Source organism: Berghia stephanieae, chromosome 2 (assembly GCF_034508935.2).
Source record: "Berghia stephanieae isolate SIO BIC M18660-M18661 chromosome 2, UCSD_Bste_1.3, whole genome shotgun sequence".
Lineage (NCBI taxonomy): Eukaryota > Metazoa > Mollusca > Gastropoda > Nudibranchia > Aeolidiidae > Berghia > Berghia stephanieae.
In genome coordinates, this window is record NC_088361.1 from 69602278 (window position 1) to 69624777 (window position 22500).

At 37.2% G+C, this 22500-nt stretch overlaps 1 protein-coding gene across 2 annotated transcripts in view; it reads right to left on the reverse strand.

The window, feature by feature from the left end:
• Positions 1–8359: 8359 nt before the first annotated feature.
• LOC144963715 (uncharacterized) overlaps positions 8360–22500 on the reverse strand; it is an 18288-nt gene continuing 4147 nt past the window's right edge. For both annotated transcript variants that reach the window (XM_078897668.1, XM_078897667.1), the window contains 5 exons: positions 22260–22387; positions 14842–14929; positions 13097–13188; positions 11999–12125; positions 8360–9020 (listed from right to left, as the gene is read on the reverse strand). In XM_078897668.1, the coding sequence (XP_078753794.1) occupies positions 8964–9020; positions 11999–12125; positions 13097–13188; positions 14842–14929; positions 22260–22387 (492 nt within the window). In that variant the 3' untranslated portion in view covers positions 8360–8963. The remainder of the gene's footprint in view (positions 9021–11998; positions 12126–13096; positions 13189–14841; positions 14930–22259; positions 22388–22500) is intronic.

The window sequence follows — 22500 nt, forward strand, 5'->3', positions numbered from 1 at the left end:
CCGGCCGCTCTATTTCCAAATTCATGTGAGCTCACCAATACACTTTATACCGATTTTGGTTATTGCTGGCTCAAAAGATTATTCTCGATCCATGTAAATTTCCACAATATGATAGTGTAATAACTAAAATGGACGAGTGCCTGTTTGTAATGACATTTATTTCCCCATAGGTTTGTAGTTGATTAGTAGATATTTTTGTCTATGTGGACAGCTGTTGTACATCTCATTTTTCGTGTTGAGTGTACCTTCGTGAGGGTGTTTCCATGAAATGCCTACGGAACCACTTCAACAAACAATAACAATACACAACAACTCAACCCCATGTAACACACAGTCCTGACGATGGCCGAATATATATAATATATATATATATATATTATATATATATATATATATATATATATATATATATATATATATATATATATCTTATATCTGGTTGAAAGGAGTTAGCTGGAACCACGTTGACTGCTCGACGCTTTCTTGGAGGGATTTATTTATTTATTCCCACCTCGTTCTGTTACATTCCTGTTGGAATCTTCAGTGAGGTTCTTAAAAAGTCTTAGTGTCAGGGAGGAATGTTGGTGTGTTTTGTCAGTTGGCGCCAATGTTTTTTTCAGGGTGTAGGTTTGATGCGAATGTGTGTGCATGTGTGGATGTGTGTGTGTGTGTGTGTGCGAGCTTGGTGTGGTGTAGTGATTGGGGTGGGGATGAGGGGTCGCCTGGGGTAGTGGTTATATCATTGGGTTGTGTGGTGTGTATTGGACAGTAAACACTTTTCCTATGTAAGCACGTGCTGAATATCTCTCTCTTTCTTTTCATTTTGACGTGTTGGTTTTGTTGTGCAATATGATGAATGAATAAATACCAGGCATAGGTTGCATTTCGTTGTGTTTACTGTGTAGCTTTTTTTATTTGGGACGACGTTCCTTGTGATGTTGTATTGTGTGTTTGAGTCCTTTAGTTTCCAGATGTGTTCGATCAACGTAGTTGAAGATCTTTTTCTGTCGAGGTGTGTTGGTTGTATCGTGTTTCGAAGTGGCCCTCTGTGAGTCAGAGGTAATTTTCCTTTTTATCTGTGTTGTGGTGTGTTACGATTGCTTTGTATACAACACATGATTCGAGGCATTTCCCTTGGATGGGGCATAAGTCTGTTTGTCATTTAAACAGACTCAGTTCAAATTTTATGTCCATAATATGTCGAGTTTTATCGCTGCTGTAAAGTTTTAAAACGGCATTTTTCTACCTTTAAGGCCCATTTTTATTGTTGAAGTTGTATAGTAATAAAGCTGAAACCGTCCTCTTTAAGACAATGCCAAATTTAGCTCTGTGCGTTTGTTGGGGTCTTTCTTATTTTACGATACCTGCCGAAACCCGGCGAAACCCGACAAAGTTATGGGAAGTAGGCATCAATGGGGAGTGAACCAGGGACTCAGGGAAGTGAACACCAGTGGAGAGCGAACCTAGGACTATGGTAGGAGGAGGGTGGTTCTTTTTTTACGAAACCCGTCGAAACCCGACTAAGTCATGGGAAGTGCACACCAGTTGGGAGTGAACATGCACACCAGTGGGAATTGAAGCCGGACTATGGGATTTGGGCACCAGAGGAGAATGAACCTAAAACTTTAGGAGGTAGGCATCATGGGGATCGAACCTGGGACTACAAGAGGTAGATACCGGTGGAGAGTGAGCCCAGAAGGGAAATTCTTTTTTTTTCGAAACCTACCGACACCGTCGAAAAAATATATGGGTAGTGGACAGCAGTGGGGAGTGAATCAGGGACTATGGGAAAGGGATATCAGTGGGAAATGAACATGGGACTATGGGAGATGGATACCAGTGGGAATTGACGCCGGACTATGGGATTTCTGCACCGGAGGAGAGTGAGCCTAGAAGAGTACTTCTATTTTTTTCAAAACCTACCGACACCATCCAAAGTAATGGGAAGTGGGCAGCAGTGGTGAGTGGATCGGGGACTCAGCGGAGTGGACACCAGTGGGGAATGAACTTGGTACTATGGCAATTGATAACAGTGGGAAATTAACCTGGGGCTATGGGAGATGGATACCAGTGGGAATTGAAGCCGGACTATGGGATTTGGGCACCGGAGGAGAGGAGAATGAACCTAAGACGATAGGATCAATGGGAATTAAACCTGGGACTACGAGAGGTAGATACCAATGGAGAGTGAGCTCAGAAGGGTACTTGTTATTTTCGAAACCTACGGAAACCGCGTTTATGTCCTATTAGTGATAACCATAGTCTTGGTTTCACGTACATCTCCTGTCCACATCTATGAATCCCGGGTTCAGTCTCAACTGATGTCCACCTCCCCCGGTACCGGATTCAATCCCAACTGGTCTCCACCGCTCGGTTCACCCCTCACTTGGTTCAGCCTCAGATAGTCATTGGTTCACTCTCCACTGGTATCCACCTCTCATAGTTCCGGGTTCACTCGCCATTTGTATCTCATTCTCTTGACCTGTGTTCATTTCTCGTTTCTTCCTACCTCAAATAATCGCAGGTTCACTCCCCCATGGTGTCAATTTCCCATAACTTTGGACGGTTTTGATAGGTTGCGACAAACAGAAGTACCCTTCTGGGTGTCCACCAACGATATTCCAGGAAACAGTCTCCACTGGCATCTACCTCTTGTAGTCCCATGTTCAATCCCGATTTGTGCCCATCTCCTATAGGTTCATTCTCCTCTGGTGCCGAAATCCCTTAGTCCGGCTTCAATTCCCATTGGTATTCATCTCCCATTGTCCCAGGTTCACTCCCTACAGGTGTGCACTTCCCTGAGTCCAAGGTTCACTCCCCATTGATGCACACCTCAGATAGTGTAGGGTTCATTCTACTCTGGTGCACAACTCCCATAGTCTGGGTTCAATTATCACTGGTATCCATCTCCCATAGTACCATGTTCATTTCCTTCAGATATCCTCTTCCCATAGTCCCAGATTCACTCCCCACTGGTGTCCACTCCTCCTAATGTTGGTCCGTTTCGGCCGGTTTCAGCGCGTTTTGGTGGGTTTCGTAAAAAAGAACCACCCTTCTCCTCCCATAGTCCCACATTCACTCCCCACTGGTGTACACTTCCCTGAGTTCCTGGTTTACTCCCCACCGCTGCCCACTTCCCAAAACTTTGTCCCGCTTTGTCAGGTTTCGGCAGGTTTCGTAAAAAAGAACCACCATCCTCTTCCCATAGTTCCAGGTTCACTCCCTTCTGATGTACACTTTCCTGTGTCCCTGATTCACTCCCCACTGCTGCCTACGTTCCATAATTTTGTCGGATTTTGTCGGGTTTCGTCTGGTATCTTCGGGTTTTGTACTAAAAAAAACACGACGTTTTTTTTAATGGTTGAGGTATTAATCGATTTAAAAATAGTCATTTTCTCGCTGCGTGACGCAAAATATATTGGTGTTTCATCATCATCATCATCATCATCATCATCATCATCATCATCATCATCATCATCATGACTACTATTACTATCTTAACTGCGACCACATCATATTAATAATTACTATCACCAACAACAAACCATCAATCCTAACCAGCACCACAATACAACCATCACTTTTTCTTTTCTTTCTTTTTTTTTCTTTTATATTATTTATTATATCGATTATAGCAGTGAAGACAATGCTTTTTGTTGTGAATCATACTATAATATTATGTGCCCCTGTCTATTCTTAAAGTTCGGGGGCTTTGAGTTATCGGTTTGCGGGTAGAGTCTCTCTCTCTCTAGTTAAACCGTGCTTGGAAAGTATGGTTAATAGACTTTACATTGGCACTCACAACGAGCTCCAACGGTCCAGACGACGGTGAACCACATCCATATGTTTAATGATGAATCTATCGTTGGGTCCCGTTGACTGTTTGCATTTCTGCGTCGGGTATTTTGACCTCCCATGGTGGGCAAGAGGCTACTTGTATTGAACGAGATTTCTTAGTTTCGTCATGACCCATGCGGAAACCTTGGCTAGGAGGGGAAAAGTCAAATGTTTAGTTATAGTTTTGGGAGATGATATTATATCTCTGTTATGGTCTTTTACACGCTGCGTTTTTATTAATATTGACACATCTCATGTTTGAATAACTCGAGAGCTATGAACGATTTCATCACACGGGTTTTTTTTGCCACAGTAGAATTTATTCAAGTTTTGATTGATATACGGTTTAATACCGTGCGTCCTTTGTTAGCTGAGCTAACATCATCGTCGTCATCAGTAGAACAGGGCAATTTTGACATGAATCGTGATTTATTTTGATTCTCGAAAGTGTATTTCATTTAACATGTCAATATAAGGATATCAACTTGGGACAATGCCTTGACACTGTAAAATACTTGCTATGACGTCACCTGAAGACAAAATTGAGAGAAGTCGTTCGCTCGGTCATATTACTCATGCCGCAAAAGACCTGGGACGAACTGAAGAGACGCTTTTGCGCTGTTCTTGAGGTATTCAAAAACACTGTAAATTAGATTTACTTTAATATTACCCTTTTCTACTCATGGCATCATAACTGTCACCCATAAAGGGCGCAGTCTTAAAACTTATATAAATCAAAACTTAACTAATGTCTGCACCTCTGTCAAAAAACCGTTTGACTGTATTACTTTTAGTTGTATCCTCTGCTTGTGACCCTCCCCTTGGGATCGGGATATCTTGGGTTAGGGTCGTGCTCAGAGCGGGCCTATAGTGAGTCCCTGGAAAAAGTTCTTTACTCACATTCACTCGCCGTACTCTTCAGGAAGTGTTTTATCGATGAGTGCGCGGAACTTTTTGCCGATATTTGAAGTGGCTGCGTTGTTAAATGGCGGGTTGAACCATATTAGGTTCCTTTTCTGTTTTGCGTAGGTGTTGTGGCGTTTATCACAATTTTGTATTTCAGGTGTTGCGGTGTGACCCTAGAAAGAGGAGAGCTAACGCTACTAGAAGGGACATTCCTTCTTTGAGCCAATGGTCACAGCCCTCGCACGCTGACTCGCGAAGTGCGTGTGCCTCGCTAAGTGTGCCTCGCCCGAGATACGGCTGTCGCCTGCCTTTCTGTTTATGGATGTGTATGTTTATGTGTATGTTTCTATGTTTACATTTAGTGTTTGTGTGTGTGTGGTTGTGTGTGTGTGTGTGTGTGTGTGTGTGAGAGAGAGAGAGAGAGAGAGAGAATAAGTAGGAGTGAAATATCTGTTCGATGTTATCGTTATCATAATATAAGTATATAGTTATAACAAGTGTAACTAAATGACAAATTGCCATATTTATGGACAATAAAGATCTATTATTATTATTATATTATTATTATTATTATTATTATTATTATTATTATTATTATTATTATTATTATTATTATTATTATTATTATTATTATTAATATAATCTGTGATTTAAAAATGTATTTTGGGGTTGGGTGGGTCGGGGATAGATAGACAGATAGGTAGGTAGATATATATAATATAGCGAGAATGGGAGTGAGAGGAGGAGGGTAGAGGGATAGAGATAGATAGATAGATAGATAGATAGATAGATAGATAGATAGATAGAGAGAGAGAGAGAGAGGGAGAGAGAGAGGGAGGGAGAGAGAGAGAGAGAGAGAGAGAGAGAGAGCAACAGGGGGGGGGGGGCACACAAAATTAACTAGATGGACTCACATTCCTCAATTGTGTGTGTGTGTGTGTGTGTGTGTGAGAGAGAGAGAGAGAGAGAGAGAGGATAAGTAGGAGTGAAATATCTGTTCAATGTTATCGTTATTATATAACGTCATAACAAGTGTAACTAAATGACAAATTGCCATATTTATGTACAATAAAGATCTATTATTATTATTATTATTATTATTATTATTATTATTATTATTATTATTATTATTATTATTATTATTATTATTATTATTATTATTATTATTATTATTATTATTATTATTATTATTATTATTATTATTATTATTAATAATAATAATATATTCTGTGATTTTAAAATTTATTTTGGGGTTGGGTGGGTCGGGGATAGATAGACAGATAGGTAGGTAGATATATAGAATATGGCGAGAATGGGAGAGAGAGGAGGGGGGTAGAGGTATAGAGATAGATAGAGAGATAGATAGATAGATAGAGAGAGAGAGAGAGAGAGAGAGAGAGAGAGAGAGAGAGAGAGAGAGAATAAGTAGGAGTGAAATATCTGTTCAATGTTATCGTTATTATATAACGTCATAACAAGTGTAACTAAATGACAAATTGCCATATTGATGGACAATAAAGATCTATCATTATTATAATAATCTGTGATTTTAAAATTCATTTTGGGGTTGGGTGGGTTGGGGATAGATAGATAGATATATTGGTAGGTAGATAGGTAGTGATATAATATAGCGAGAGAGAGGGGGGGGGAGGGATAGATAGATAGATAGATAGATAGATATAGAGAGAGAGAGAGAGAGAGAGAGAGAGAGAGAAAGAGAGAAGAGAGAAACAAGGGGGGGGGGGGGGGGCACACAAAATTAACAAAATGTACAACTCAGCGTCTTCCATGTTCAACTCAATCTCTATAATATATCAGATCTTATTAGTACTAGCCTACTATAGATCTAGAAATCTCAAGTGTTACTGATGGTTGTCTACAACATGTGGGAACAGATCTCCACTCAATACTAAAATGAAAAAGACTAAATTTCAACAAAGAGTCACTGATGGTTGTCTACAACTCATGGCCCAATAAAAATAATAACTAAACAAAGGGTACACACACACGTGCCCAGTTTAATTAGACCTCCCCTCCCCTCCCTCCCCCTCTAGTCGAGCCAGGCGAAACCGGCGGCCAGCCAAGGAGCGTGTTGCTAACACGCGCTAACAAATCACTAGGTAAGTGTGGTGTGTGCCACGCGAACGGCGAGTTGTCCCTTCGAGTCGTAGCTCCTCTTTCTAGGGTGTGACCGCGCTGTTTGAGGGCCATTTCATAGTCGCCTTTTGTTGAATTGAATATGGTGTCATTTGAAGAGAGGTTGTTTAGTCGTTGTTCTATCACTGTAGGTATTCGTTTTATTATCGTGTTTGTGGATGTATAGTGGGGCGCTGTTGGGATTCTTATACGGTTTGTACGTGTTAGTATTGAGGCAGAGGGTTGTGTCCATGAAGTCAACTTGGTGTAGATTAGTTTCTATTGTAATTTTGAGCTCGAGATCCTTAAATAATTTTATTAGTTTGTTTCTTCATTCTTTCTATGTTGAATGTTGTTGTTGTGCTGTGTGTTCCTAGTCCGTCGTCCCTGTAGAGACCAACGTTTATGTTTGGTAGTTAGCCCTTGATCTGGTGTTTGATGAAGAGGCCCACTAATTCGCATACCTCAGCGCCGTCGTATTGTGGCGTCAAATTGGCATTTTTTCTTGGTCCAGACTTCTCCGTTTAGGAAGAGGAGCGAGCGCCTTGCGTGTTCGATTGTGTTTATAGTATCGTGCGTGATAGTGGTGATGCGAAGTTGATTGCACTCATGAATGTTTTCTCTGTTATGCTGGCGTAAAAACCAGAGATGTCCAGCTGTAGAAATTGTAGGTTGTGTTAATGATGATGATGATGATGATGATAATAATAATAATAATATTATTATTATTATTATTATTATTATTATTATTATTATTATTATTATTATTATTATTATTATTATTATTATTATTGTAAATTTTACTCATTTTGTGATCATCTGGTATACTTGAATGTTTTCTGTAATCTGAATTGAATCTGGGATCTAATGACGCAACAACAGCAACAACTAGCTGATACAAATACATAGCGATGAATTGATGACGGAAAATAAAACGCCATGCACCTACCGAGCAGCTGATGCAATCATGAGAAAGGAAAATTGGAGCTAGTTCTCCAGAAACACCATTAAGGTGATAAAACGTTTTATCGAACTCAAACAAATGGAGAAATCTAAAGTCTTCTCAACAAGGCTGGGACAATACACCCCGCACACCATTGTGACCCATCGTCTCCATTTCATATCAGACCTGCCTACTGTTATTTTGGGTCGAATTTCAGAACTTCATGAGCATCTCTAAGTCATTAACCCTCTCCTTACTACCCGTAGGAGAACTGTCACAATCATTACGATGCAGTCAACAATTGTCTTATTCTGATTTCATTTTGTTATAGTTTTAGCCATAAAAACTCTACACTGAGTTGCAGAGCTATATTTTCTGAAAAAATATAGAATATACTCGTTGCTAATCTGTTTGAAAAATCTATTTTTGTGTTGGATGACAGCTAAGCTTAAGATTTTTAGAATTACCACAGTTGACTTTAATAAACTCTTTCTTTGAAGAGGATGAATAAACGTTTTCAACTGTAAAAGACTAATATTAATGATATATTCAATTTAAATTTTATTTTCTCAATCTTCTTTAGCTTATCATAAAACGGATAAACGCGGTGAACCTTGAATATTCAAATAAACTCCTTGACTATTCATATCCTGGCATTATGATCAGGTGGACTTGACACTTAGTCAAAGGTAAAAAAAAGTTGAGCTCAGTCAATTTGCAATTTTCAAATTTCATCATAATCAACAATATATAATAATTGTTTATAAACTTTATAGCAAGTTCCACAATGCTTAAGGTAAGGCTAATACTTCTAAAGATAATCATTTTATAACCTCATTTGAAAGTTTCATAACTTTTCTTTGAAGCCAAATAATATCATTAAATAAAACTGAACCCAGAAATCACGTTGTTGAAATATTATAGAAAACTAAGACACAAACCCTTTATCTTGGTCACGAGAAAATGTTCTAACATCCGCCAATCGGAATCATACCCGCGTACATCCCATCCATTTAGTAAGCAAGTTAAGCACTTTAGCGTTCAGTTAAAAACATAATCACATTTCTTGGAAATCAAACGCATGTCCAATTCGAATAGTATACGCTGAATATGTCTTCTGTGGCAACTTGGATTTGAAATCTCATAGACTTTCGTAGGTACTGTGTTTTCCACAGGAGAAGAAGATGATACAGCCATCCTGAATTAAGAAAGTAAAAACAGTGATAATTTTTATTTCAGATACAATAGTTTGTGTTGTGTTTATTTAGCCATTTACAAAAATAATAATTTGTATTTGCTGTTATCTCACAGATGATAAAAACATATTAGTACAGGCATATGTCTTAAAAAGTAGACTGTTTTATTCTGGGTTGTTTTTTCTTTTTATGATGTATCGCAGTGAGGAACAGATGCATACATCCAAACAAGCCTGTAACGTTACATGTAAATGCGCGTCAAAATATTTCAAATTTCACATAAGCGTTTCTATTGCTACACAGCAGTTTCTGCATCACATATTCGCGCTCAATGAGCGTGGTTTGACATATCACAAACCCGTAATTCAACCAAAGCTCACCCGTGTTTCTGTTTTAGAGAAACCCTCCGAAACCCGCAGAAACTCGACGAAACCCGACAAAGTTATACGATGTGTAAAGCAGTGGGGAGTTAACCTGGAACAATGGGAGGAACGGATGTGTTTCTTTTTTGCACGAAACCCACCGAAACCCATCAAAACCTGACGAAACCCGACTAAACCCGACAAAGCTATGGGAAGTGGCAGCAGTGGGGAGTGATCCTAGGACAATGGGAGGAGGGTTTTAGAGGGAAATGAACCTGGGAATGGGAGAACGATATCAGTGGGAATTGAATCCGGACTATGGAAGGTGCGACCAAAGGGGAAAGAAACTGAGACCATTCGAGGTGGGCACCAATGGGGAATGAACCTAGGACTACGGGAAATAGATACCAGTCGTGAGTGAAGCCGGGAATATGGGATTTGGAAACCAGTGCGGAGTGAACCCAGAAGGGTACTTCATGTTTCGGAAACCTATGGAAACCCACCGAAACCTTCCAAACTTATTTGAAGTGAACAGCAGTGGTAAGTGAACCAGGGATTTGGGGAAGTGGACACCATTGGGGAGTGAACCTGGGAAACTGGGAGGAGGATATCCGAGAAAAATTATCCTGGGACACTGGGAGCTGGACTACGGGAGTTGAGGCCGGACTATGGGAGGTGGACACATAAGGATAATGAACCTGAGACTATAGGAGGGAAGCACCAATGGACTACGACCTGTGACTACGAGAGGATAATGCCAATGAAGAGTTAAGCCGAGAATATGGGAGGTGGACACCAGTGTGGAGTGACCCCAAACGGGTACTTATTTTTATCCGAAAGCTACCAAAATCGTCCAAAGTTATTGGAAATGAGCATCAGTGGGGATTGAACCAGGGACTAAGATAATTGGATACCAGTGAGGAGTGTACCTGAGACCATAGAAAGAAAATATCAGAGGGAAATGAACATGAGACTGCGGGAGACGGACACCGGTGGGAATTTGAAGCCGGACTATAGGAGATGGGCACCAGAGATAAATGAAGCTGAGACTATAGCAGGTGGGCACACATGTGGAATGAACCTGGGACTACAAGAGGAATATACCAATGGAGAGTGAAACCGGGAATATGGGAGGTGGACACCAGTGTGGAGTGATCACAGATGCTTATATATTTTTCCGAAACCAACCAAAAACGTCTACATTTGTGGAAAAGGGCAGCATTGGGGAGTAAACCGTTTTTCTAAACCGTTAAAATGTTTTTCTGTCAGTCTCTGTGTTTGATGACTTAATTTTCAATATTAGCAATATCCTATTATACTATGATTGATAACTGATGTTTTCATTTTCTACATGATGACTGTTAAACAACTTCAGAGTGAAGTTCCATTGTAGGGGGCGTTTACAAAGATAATGGCGGCCCTAACAACACTAACAAATAATAAACCAAGTGGTTGATAACCGATGCTTTTTTTAATTTGAAGAGTGTAGAACAACTTCACATTGAAGTCCCTTTCCTAGAAAGATAATGGCGGCCCTAACAACACTAACAAATAAAAAAAGCAGGTGGTTTTGAAACACCCATAAACACGCAACGGATTAACTATGGTCATAATTTAGGTGCCATTTCCAATAGAATAAAAGTTCAAGTTTAATTTTTTTATATCTTGTGACCACGAAGAAAAGTAAATAACGATTATAATCCCACACAAAGAGCAATATCAAGCAGACCCCCCCCCCCCCCTTTTTTTTTTTTTTCTTTGTGTTCCCGGTAAGGAGCACGGAAAATGAGAAGGAGAAAGTAGGATAGATAGATATATAAACATTGAGACAGAGGAAGAGAGAGAGAGAGAGAGAGAGAGAGAGAGAGAGAGAGAGAGAGAGAGAGAGAGAGAGAGAGTCCTATTTAATCGTCTACTCTGCCTGATCCTGCGAGCTTCAAAGGTAAATCCGAATGAATCACACAAACACAAGTTAAAGCACAAATCAGCATTCTTCTTCTTCTTCTTCTTCTTCTTCTTCTTCTTCTTCTTCTTCTTCTTCTTCTTCTTCTTCTTCTTCTTTCTTCTTCTTCTTCTTCTTCTTCTTCTTCTTATGATTATGGTTATGATTATGATTATGATTTATGATGATTATTATTATTATTATTATTATTATTATTATTATTATTATTATTATTATTATTATTATTATTATTATTATTATTATTATTATTATTATTATTATTATTATTATTATTATTTACGTGCCCATTTGAGTCGAGCAACTTTATGGAAAGTGGTCACCTTTGATCAAATTAAGGGTTTGTGACATTTCAAACCACAGTCACTGAGCGTGAACGTTTGGTGCGACAACTCCTGTGTATCAACGCTATTTGAAATAAATATCGGAAATATTGTTGGTGCGCATTTACATGTAACTTTTGTATCGACCTGTTTGGCGGTCCACATCTGCTCCTCATTTGTGTCAATAAAGGCATGCGTTATATCAACAGAAAAAAACTTTGTCTACTACGTACCAATATAATATATATATATATATATATATATATATTATATATATATATATATATATATATATATATTTATATATATATATACCAACAAAAACCTTAACTTACTCTGACAAGGCTAGGGAGGCCAGACCAGAAAATATAGTGTGGAATAATGCGCTGACCTTTTTGAAGTCGGATAAACCTTTGTATAAACATTCCAATACAAAAGTATAGTAGCAAAAGACCACAAAACCTGGAGTGAAATGAGTGATGATAAGATCCTTAGTTACTTGATTAATTGTCAAAAGATAAGTCATTTGTATTTTGTAAGATCTAAAGATCAGGAACATTTGATAGAGCATTTCAACAGGTGCAATGTACTTCACAATGTTTCATTTATTCTCCTAGCAGGCCAAATGGAACCATATTCCACTTCATTCAGCACCAGTCAGCTGTTTGGCGTTTTATTAGTCCAAACACTCTTACACTATCCATCACTTTTTATATACAGGTACTCATTCACACCTGAGTCGTGATTTAATGTGTTTAGTGTCTTTACGAGGACAGAATGTCGGAATTGAATGGCCAGGAGGCGTGTGTTGCAATGTTAACAACTCGTTGATTTCATTTCAAACGTCAGGTAATTTTATTTTGTTTTTCTTTTTTTGCTGGCGATCGCGAGATGCAGTTGATGTTGTATCTTGCATTCTGGAGATCAATGGCCTCCATTGTTTTGCAGCACATTTCGAGGATTTCCATACGTTTAGACAATTTTGTTTTATACAATACGCCAATGCCACCCCTCGCTGACCTTTCCTTAGATACGTTCTAAATTGGTACCCATGGAATGTCATTGCTTCTACAACTCGGTCGTCTCCATACTGTGAGAACCACTTCTCTACTATAAATAGTATGTCAACGTTCTTCTCAGTTAATAAATCATTTAGTTCTTCCGTTTTATTACGACAGGACTGTACAATCTCTATTGTTCTTTCACTCACCCTCCCCCACTTCTACCTATCTATCTACATATCTATCTATCTATTTATTTATCAAACCTACTCAGTTAATCTTTATTAATCAATCAATCAATATATATATATATATATATATATATATATATATATATATATATATATATATATATATATATATCCCTCTCCCTCATTATCTCAAACAATTTTGAAATAATAAAGCACCAAAATAAAAAAAAGCGTAACTTACCCGATAACTATTTTGCTTCCTATTGAAAAAGGATCTGAAGTTGATATAGGCGTTGACACTGGACAGCAGTGACTGCTACTTAGAGTAAATAACTGAAGAGATGAGCGTAAGAGACAGGATTAATAAAGATGGAAATAATTTAGAAGATAACTTTGACGCCTTTGGCTTGAATTTATTCCATAGTTATTACAAAGGTAAAACAGGCTACGACATCAGGCTTACGTTTCTTTCTAAGACGTTCTTGGGTTACGAGAGCGAAGACATGAAAGCAGTAACAAGTCACAGACTAATTTACCAATTCTGCACAAGCATGTCTGTTAGTTATAGCTATTCCTCACTTGGATATTTACTACACTTCGGTGTTAGCATAGCTAAATACAATAGGGAACAAAACGGTGATGTCAAAAGAGTGATTCCAATCTTTGGAAGTGTAAAACCACTCTTCTGAAGGACTAGATACATAACTTGGGTAATTGATTTTCATGTTTCAGAATGATGACATTGTATTTTCTGGTCTAAATTTAAGTTGGCGCGTCAATAAATACCATTCATTCTTGCTCTTTTACGTCCCGTAATCTGAAGAATCTGCCTATACAATCTACTACTAAAAGTATTTATGCCACTTTTTCATACGCTTCAACAGTCGTGACGTCACTTCCCCCGTAATGACGCAGAGTAACTTAGTAACTGGCTCTAAACTATCGGAACAATGGCGGACGACCTTATGAAATACTTCTCCGACGAGCATAAAAGTGTATATCCAGAGGAGAAAAACATTATAAATCTGATCATATTTTGAATTTTATATATTCTGATCACATGACATCTGAAAAAGTTCTACCCAGCATGAAGAATAAAAAGTACCGATTTTATTTGTTTAGAACCAAGCTGCTCGTTGCTATACGACGTGACAGCAGACTATTGAATCCTATTGATTCAATGTGTAACCTATTCATAATTAGTCCTGGTTACATAAACACTTCCAAGAAGATTGGAACCTAACGATTAGAACGTGTGACGTCACGACTTCTCTGCCCAATTATAATCATTTAAGAGTGCCCTTGTATCATTAACGAAACGTAGACTAGCTTTATTAATTTTAAGTTTCATTCATAAGATATCGTCGCCTAGACATTCCACGAAGGAATATAGATAACTCATCAAACAAGATGTCTGATGTCAACACGAATCACCCATGTTGTCCCAATGAGCAAATTAGGGGTTAATATTCTTGGTCAAGGAACAAAAAACGAAAGTGCCTGAAGCGGGGCACGACTCCGGGCCCTTCCGGGTCACAGTGCAATGCCTTAACCACTCGGCCACTTCGCCCCAATATATATTTGTTACCAGATATGCGCGCAATTTACACATGAGTATGGCGAGAGAAAAATTATGAGTGCAGTTTGCAAATACTCATCCTGCCCACAGCGGGTTTTGAACTTTTGATCGTAAGTCTAGCCTCATCCCATAAGAAAAAAACTCTGACATATGCATACAAGCATACACATTATTGGAAATAAATGAGTTTAAAGTTCCATTACCAGGATTGGTGATTTGCGTTTTGGTAAATTAGTTACAATATCCGCCGCCTTATATAACTCACCAAGACACGAAACTGTGTGTAATATTGAACGTTTCTGGTCTGATTGATATAATTAAGTAATCAGAAGTAATGATCAAAGTGGCTGTCTATAATCAATAACAAAGAGTAAAGTGGCGTCAATTTCGTTCCTTCTATAACATACATAATATCCAGAGCCAGGAGAAGTTTCACCCAAAGCAGTGAAGACATCGGGTCCAGCCTTGGTACATTCCGTGGTAATCTGACTCGTCCTAAATGAGGTAAGGGAGGAAAACAAGAAAAAACAAAACGTACGTCAACAAGATTGAATAATATCATTTTTTTATCATGGCTTTTAATACCGAGTTCCTCATTTGAATGGTGAACCAGGATAAATCTTTTTTCGAGTTCTTTCTCAAGAAAAAATAATCGAAACAGTTATATCGTCAGCCGCAAGACAGCGCTAGGTTTCTAGCTCATGGAAAAATGCAAAATGCTGACATCGGGACTCGGACATGGCTCTCAAGGTTGGAAGTGCATTGTCATATGCACTTGGGTCAACTCACCCTCTGGCAGTGAGGTAGCTGTGTATTGATGATATGCGTTTTTTTTTTAAAATCAAGATATCCGCCAGCTTAATTTCAGCCTAATGTAACTAATCAACACACAAACAACATATTTGTAACCTCAAGCGTTTATAAATAGAGATCTATAGATCTATAGATAGAATGAAGATGACGTCACTCGGATCATTGTTATTGCTTTTTTTGCCATCCGCGTTTATGATTAATTCTAACTATATGTCTTAATCAAAATATACAAATTTAAGGTTACACATAGTTTTGTGTGTTGGTCCGTTGTACTTCTGGATGGCAATGTTGTGAGCTTCTTAGCCAAGCGCACACTATCTATAGTCTGATTAGTGCAATTTAGTGAGAAGTACTCAACAGGCTAGCTAAAAACAATAACAAAGAGCCGAGGAACGTCAATTGGATTCAATAGTCTGATTTCACGTCGCCCAGCAACGGTGGCCATCCTGGTTCTAAACAAAGAAAATCGTGCCTTTTTATTCTTCATGCTAGCTAGAACTTTTCATATGTCTTGTGATCAGAATGTATAAAAGTCAAAACATGATCATATTTATAATGTTTATCTCCTCTGGATACACTTTTATGCTCGTCGGAAAATATTTTATAAAGGCGTCCGTCATTGTTCAGATAGTTTAGAGCCAGTTGCTAAGTTACTATGCGTCATTACGAGGGAAGTGACGTCATGACTGTTGAAGCGTATTCAGCTTTGTATAAAATTTGTCTGGCTCGAAAAAGTATTGAAATGCAAAAATTGAGAGAGTTGAGAGAGAGAGAGAGAGAGAGAGTGAGAGAGAGAGAGAGAGATAGATAGATAGATAGAGAGAGAGAGAGAGAGAGAGAGAGAGAGAGAGAGAGAGAGAAAGAGATGAATGCACAATTATTTAATACGTGTACATCAAATTATTGGTTTGATGGACAAGAATTAAGATCTCAGGTCTATAATGCTTTCAACAATCAAAGTGACAAACGTTTCAAAATATAAAGGAAAATCTAATGGAAGGATAAAAGCACAAAATCGTCCCAACTATCTTGCAACTTCTGTGGTGTAATGGTAGCACTCCCGGCAGGTAATCATGTGGTCTGGGGTTCGAAGTCAAGACAAGGTGATTTTTTTGCAGTTTTTTTTCTTTGTATTTTTCTTCCTGGTTTTTCTGGTACTGTTTTATATTAGTCATTGTATATATTTTACAAACTGAACCAAGTCATATAATAATTACATTATATTTCTGCCATTTACAGTATAGTATTGATAGAATTATATTTACACACAAGAGGTATTTACTCAAACTATTTTACGCTAACTTATATTTAATAATAATAATAATAATAATAATAATAATAATAATAATAATAATAATATAATAATAATAATAATAATAATATAATAATAATAATAATAATAATAATAAAGTATTCTTCTATAGCGCTAAATGCCAAAAGCCTCAAGGCGGTTTACAAAATACTTAACAAACCATAAACACACCCATAACATGCCAAACAGACACATACAACACTAGCTATTCAAGTTTTACAAAATGAATTAAAAGTGACATTCAACAAAATGGAAACCATAAAATAAAACGAATAATTCTCTCATAAAACATAACTCGCCTACGAGAATTCTGGAAAAGATGATTTTTCAAGTTTCTCTTAAAATCTTCGACGCTGCTCGGGTGCCTTACTGACAAAGGAAGCGAGTTCCAAATGGAATGTCCTGCTTTATAGAAAGATCGATCGAAATTAGTAAGCCGTGTTTTTTAGCACTTTTAGCTGGATCTCCGATGACATAAGCTGACGAATTTAATTGGGGAGTAGGGATCCATAAGTCCTTAATTGTAGCTCGGGAGTTTACTGCGTTGAAACAAAAAAGGGCAATTTTGTATTCGATTCTGGCTCGAACGGACAGCCAGTGTAGAATTCTGAGCATAACTTTTACGCTTGTTTTCTCATGTGAACTAATGCCCAGAACCGTTATGACCGCCCTGCTTTGTCCCTTTTGGAGTTTGTCAGCTTTCTTGTCAGGAAGGCCCACAATGAGCGAATTACACCAGTCGAGGCGTGAGAGAATGAGAGCACAGACGACTGCTTTAAGCTCGTATGATGGAAGAAACCGTTTCATTCCTTGCAATATTTTAAATTCAAAATCCACGGTACTCACCATTTGGTTAATCTGGTGTTCCAGACTTAAAGAGTCGTCGAGTAAAAACCAAGATTTTTGCTTTATCTATCAGGGGACGTGGCTGTTTAAAATAGACATACTATGCATACCAGTCTTCCTGATATTTGAGGGTGTACCACATAATAAATTTCTGTTAAGCTTTAAGCTTTAGTATATGACTCTGCGTTCAATGCCCTATGGACGCGCAACGCTGTTCCACATGAAGCGAAGCCACACGCATGCTAGAAGGGACGACAGACGTATGCAGCTGCGTACCATCGGCTTACATGTTATAATTCACTCCATAGGGCTCAATGGCGCGCCCAAGGGGCATAGTGTACATAGTATCGATCACTGGACCTAAGACCGAGCCTTGTTGGACACCGAAGTTCAATGGTAAATCAATTGACTTCTTGCCAGAAGTCAATCACGACAGATTGTGTTTTATTATACAGATTTGACTTAAGAAGGACGGTGTCACTGTTTCCGAAATTCTCGAAAAGACTTACATAGAATGGTGTGATTTATTGTGTCGAAAGCTGTTGACAGGTCAAGTAAAGTAAATATGGAAACTTCTCCTATATCACAAGACAGTAATAAAATCATTGATAATTTACCGTAAAGCAGTGTCAGTGCTGTAATATTCTCTATAAGCAGACGGATATTTTTCAATTAAATAGGTGTGATTTTAACTGCCTAATAGGGCAGGGTTACCAGAAAAAAAAATGTAAAAAAAGGTAAGTGAAGAATTCTACGATAAAATTACTTTAATTTTAGGGAGAATGTATTGAATTTTCTGATCCTTTTTGAATTTTTGAAATTCATCTATTAGTTGTTTTTTTTTTTAGTTATTCAATAATTTTTCACACCTAGTCTATGGGTCAGCAAGCGAACAAAATTAAAATTTTGAGTTTCGTTTTCAGGTTAGGATTGATTGTTCACTCTTATAAACATACGATGAGCGGTCAACTTTTGTGTCAGTTCTATTTTTGACTTTTGTAAACAAAGGAAGGGATTCAAGGCGTCGTTTTTTAAAAAGCGTTCTTCAAGAATACTTTGTTTTGTATTATTATTATTCTTATTATTATTATTATTCTTATTATTATTATTATTATTATTATTATTATTATTATTATTATTATTATTATTATTATTATTATTATTATTATTATTATTATTATTATTATTATTATTATTATTATTATTATTATCAAAAATCATTTCACAATGAATTTCAAGAACAATTCTGAGGACGATTTACATGTAAGTATTGGGGGGGGGGGGGGGGGGGGGGGAGTGACCGCTTCGTTGCGTTCCGAATTTTTACGTAAATGCCTTGTCGGGCTGGCAGTGCTGATATCTGATTATGGTACGTTGGTATTGAGAGATGTTTTAGAAAATATGCAAATTTATTGCGTTTTATTAAGCGAGCAATTCTTCCGGATTACCGACACAAATCGGTCAAAGCAGGCCAGGAAGCGAACCACAGAAGCATGGCTTGATCACGGCGTGTCAGACGTAATGCCAGATTGGCAGTCGAAGAGATTCAAGCAAAAAAAAGAAGTATATCTGTACTCCAAAGGCGTTCACTGAGGGTAGGATGAAATAAATGGCAATTATTTTTTCTCTGAACAATTGTATTTTCACTCTTCTTATCATTGCCCATCGAACAGCGGCTATGGATATTTAATTTTATCATCTGCCAATTGTGTGAAAAAATACCACTCAGAAGTCGTAACTTTGACGCGGTACGAAAAAATAAATTATATCGGTCAATCTTTTGTAGATTAACATCATTTTACATGCTGGCAAATCTTTTACAAAACTTTGCGCGCGGTGATTAGATATTCCATTTCTATCAAATAAAATCTGAAATTATTACAAAAAATGCAATTTTCCAAATTATACTTATCACATACACATCAAAGTCAAGGATATATATCATAGATATTAATCAGACTTTTAATAAGTGGCGCGTGATTTTCTTCTTTTTCTCAGCTGTCCCTCAATGCACAGCTGCAAAAGTTTGTTTGAACCTCTGAATCAATTTGTTTTAATCAAAACATATTTTTTCATTAATTGTAAAAAAAATTGGAAAGGATTTCGCTTATAACAGTTATATCAAAATCGATAACTGGTAAGGATCGTAACTTATAGTATCAATTTACAGCATCAAAATTATCACGTTTCCGTTAATCCATTTTGAAGAAATTCGTTAAAATGGAAAGTTCGGTTAATTGCAACTTAAACGATGTACATTCAGTATCTGATTATGAAGGAACGAATGGCAATCCTTAATTATCAGACATCTACATATTTTATAACTATCAATATACACTACTGATGAATACAAATGAAAGTGAACATTACGCACTTTCAACATTATTTTGATTGCAAAAATGATAGAAATAGCGTCTGTTTTTGCCAAAGAGGATTACATAAATTTAATGTAAACTGGTCAAAAGTAGAAATTTGTCAAGTTATGATACATTATTTCCACAAATATGTACATGTGTTCAGCAATAACAACAAATACAACAACACCACCACCAACAACGAAGACATACTGGACACAACAATCATCACATTCTAATGACGAGGATGAGGAAAAGGAGAAATGAAACGACTATGGAAAGATTTCGTAGCATCACTCTATCCAATGAAATGTAATTTTCCACCAGTTTGCGAAGGTTAAAGCACGCCTTTTTCCAGTCTTCCCTTGTTCTATCATTTATTGCCTCGTCAGTGAGAGTAAATGTGGTGTTCTTCCTCTCATATTTACTCGGGTCCAAATGAGCTCGATTGGATTGCGCTCACAGTGATATGGGGGAGGTCGCGCAACATCGTGTCAATACTCACTGTCTAGACAGTCTGCTGTGAAAACTGTTTCTGTTTTTTTTCCTTTTCACTAGGAGTCTAGTTGGGCCTTTGATAAATAGTCAGAATATGTAGTGCTGTCTGATTGGAGCCACGTTTTTATAGTTTCCGAAGTTGGAGCATTGAGGTGATCATGGGCCATCGAATTGTAGTGTGGTCCAATGCAGTACGGCTGAGTGCTTCGAGGAAAGGCAGCAAACGGTTCTTTAGCCAGTCTGCATGTTTAAAGCTCTATTTTACATGATTTTTTTGTGTGTCATGCCCGTCTCCCTGGTGACCCTGCCCACTTAAAACAATCTTTTCGAGAAACTTTTATTAATAAAATTGTTCGCATAAATCTTTAATATTTGCAGCTGAGCATATTGATTGAATAATGGAGCAAAATACTATTGCTGTAATGGAGAATATTTTGCGTTGGTTTCCAACAGCTTTTGGATAACATCTATTAACATACACACATACCGCCATACACACACACACACACACACACACACACATATATATATATATATATATATATATATATATATATATATATATATATATATATATATATATCTAAATAAAGTATTGGTTTAATGTCCTTACAATGTGTCATGTCTAACTCTTTTTATTTTAATTCCTAACAAAAATGGTTTTAGAGTGACGGTTTGTTTATTTTATTCAAATTAGTTAATTTAGATAATTAGTAATTTATTCTTGTCCTCCAGCAATGGATTCACATTATTATGGTCAGAAATACGACATTTCCGACATTGTTTGTATTTTAACTAATCATATTTGATATTCTTAGAAGGGCATTCACATTCAATCCACTGAAATAAGTTTTGACATAGTACTGATTACATGTAGTTGTTCAAAACATGCGACTTGATAGTAAAATCAAACATTAACATTAAACTGACTCGTGCTTTTCAGCTTTTATACAATGAACCATTACCTAAAAATGGGTTCCAATCCAGGTGCACATTATTAGCATGTATGACCAAACACAATTAAGGGCTTGATTTAACATTGTTGTAATGGAGAATACTTTGTTGGTTTCCAATACAACAATGAGCCCATAATAAGTTTGGTTAACAGACCTGCATATTATAATACACGTCGGTTCCAAAACAACGGCAATACTTAATGTGTAACACGACACAAAACCTGTAAGGCGCTTTTCGGCGAAGACATTGTTCCTACGTGTATGTCAGGTACTAATTCTACACATAAGCATGGTGATGGTGAGAGAACGCGACTAAAGAGCAATAATTTCACGTCGAATCAGCGGGGTTCCAACCTGGGTCTTACAGGTCTGAAAGTGACGATTGACAAATTAAAAAATAAGTTCAAATCTGATTGGTTTATTCGTCAACTTGCATTTTTAATAAAGGTACTAAGCTCACAAATGAAGACGTGCCTATTATTACGAAAAAATCGTTATTTTACAAACTGTTGGCTCCAATTGCAAAACTTCATGAGCATCTCTAAGTGTTTAAAACCTTTTGAGAATAAAAGTTGATGTTAGACTATTTAATTATAAGGCGTAATTTAATCCATGTGAGAGAAATTGTTGATTTTAAAATGTAATTATAGCCGATAACTTTTTTTAATATCCTAACATTAACACACTTTGGAAATTTCAAGTAGACAGGCCTGTGCTAATGCAGTGACTTTGAAAGAAATTATTGAATATAAATAATGACTATAATGCTTTTAAAAGTAACAATAAGAGGAGCTGTTTCGGATTTAAAATATTTGATCAGTGAACAATATAAACAATATTCAATTTAGTTGTGTTACAGTTCTTCTTTTCATGTAGGTCAGACGGTTAAACATAAGTAAACCTCTGATCAAGTCGTTCTGCTTTATATGCTTCGGATTCCCGTAACTTGATTTTAGAAAATAGCAATAGTAAAAAAAAAAATGATTTGCTTATTTCATGCTACTAGATTTGGAATTACAATTTTATACTAGGATCCACCGACTTACCTTTTGACCCCAAGAATATCGGTACTGGAGTAGATAACCGACAAAATTCCTGTCTGTGGATTAATACTGAATTCTACCGAATCTTGTGTACCCAACTCATAGTACTGAGCACCTGTATTTTGACACACCTGTAAGCTCGTAAAAAGACGACAGAAATTAAACCAATCAGTCAGTCAATCATAGTATGATAAATTATTTGCTTAAAAATAACAATGCCTTAAGGGGCGGTTTGGGTCTTTTC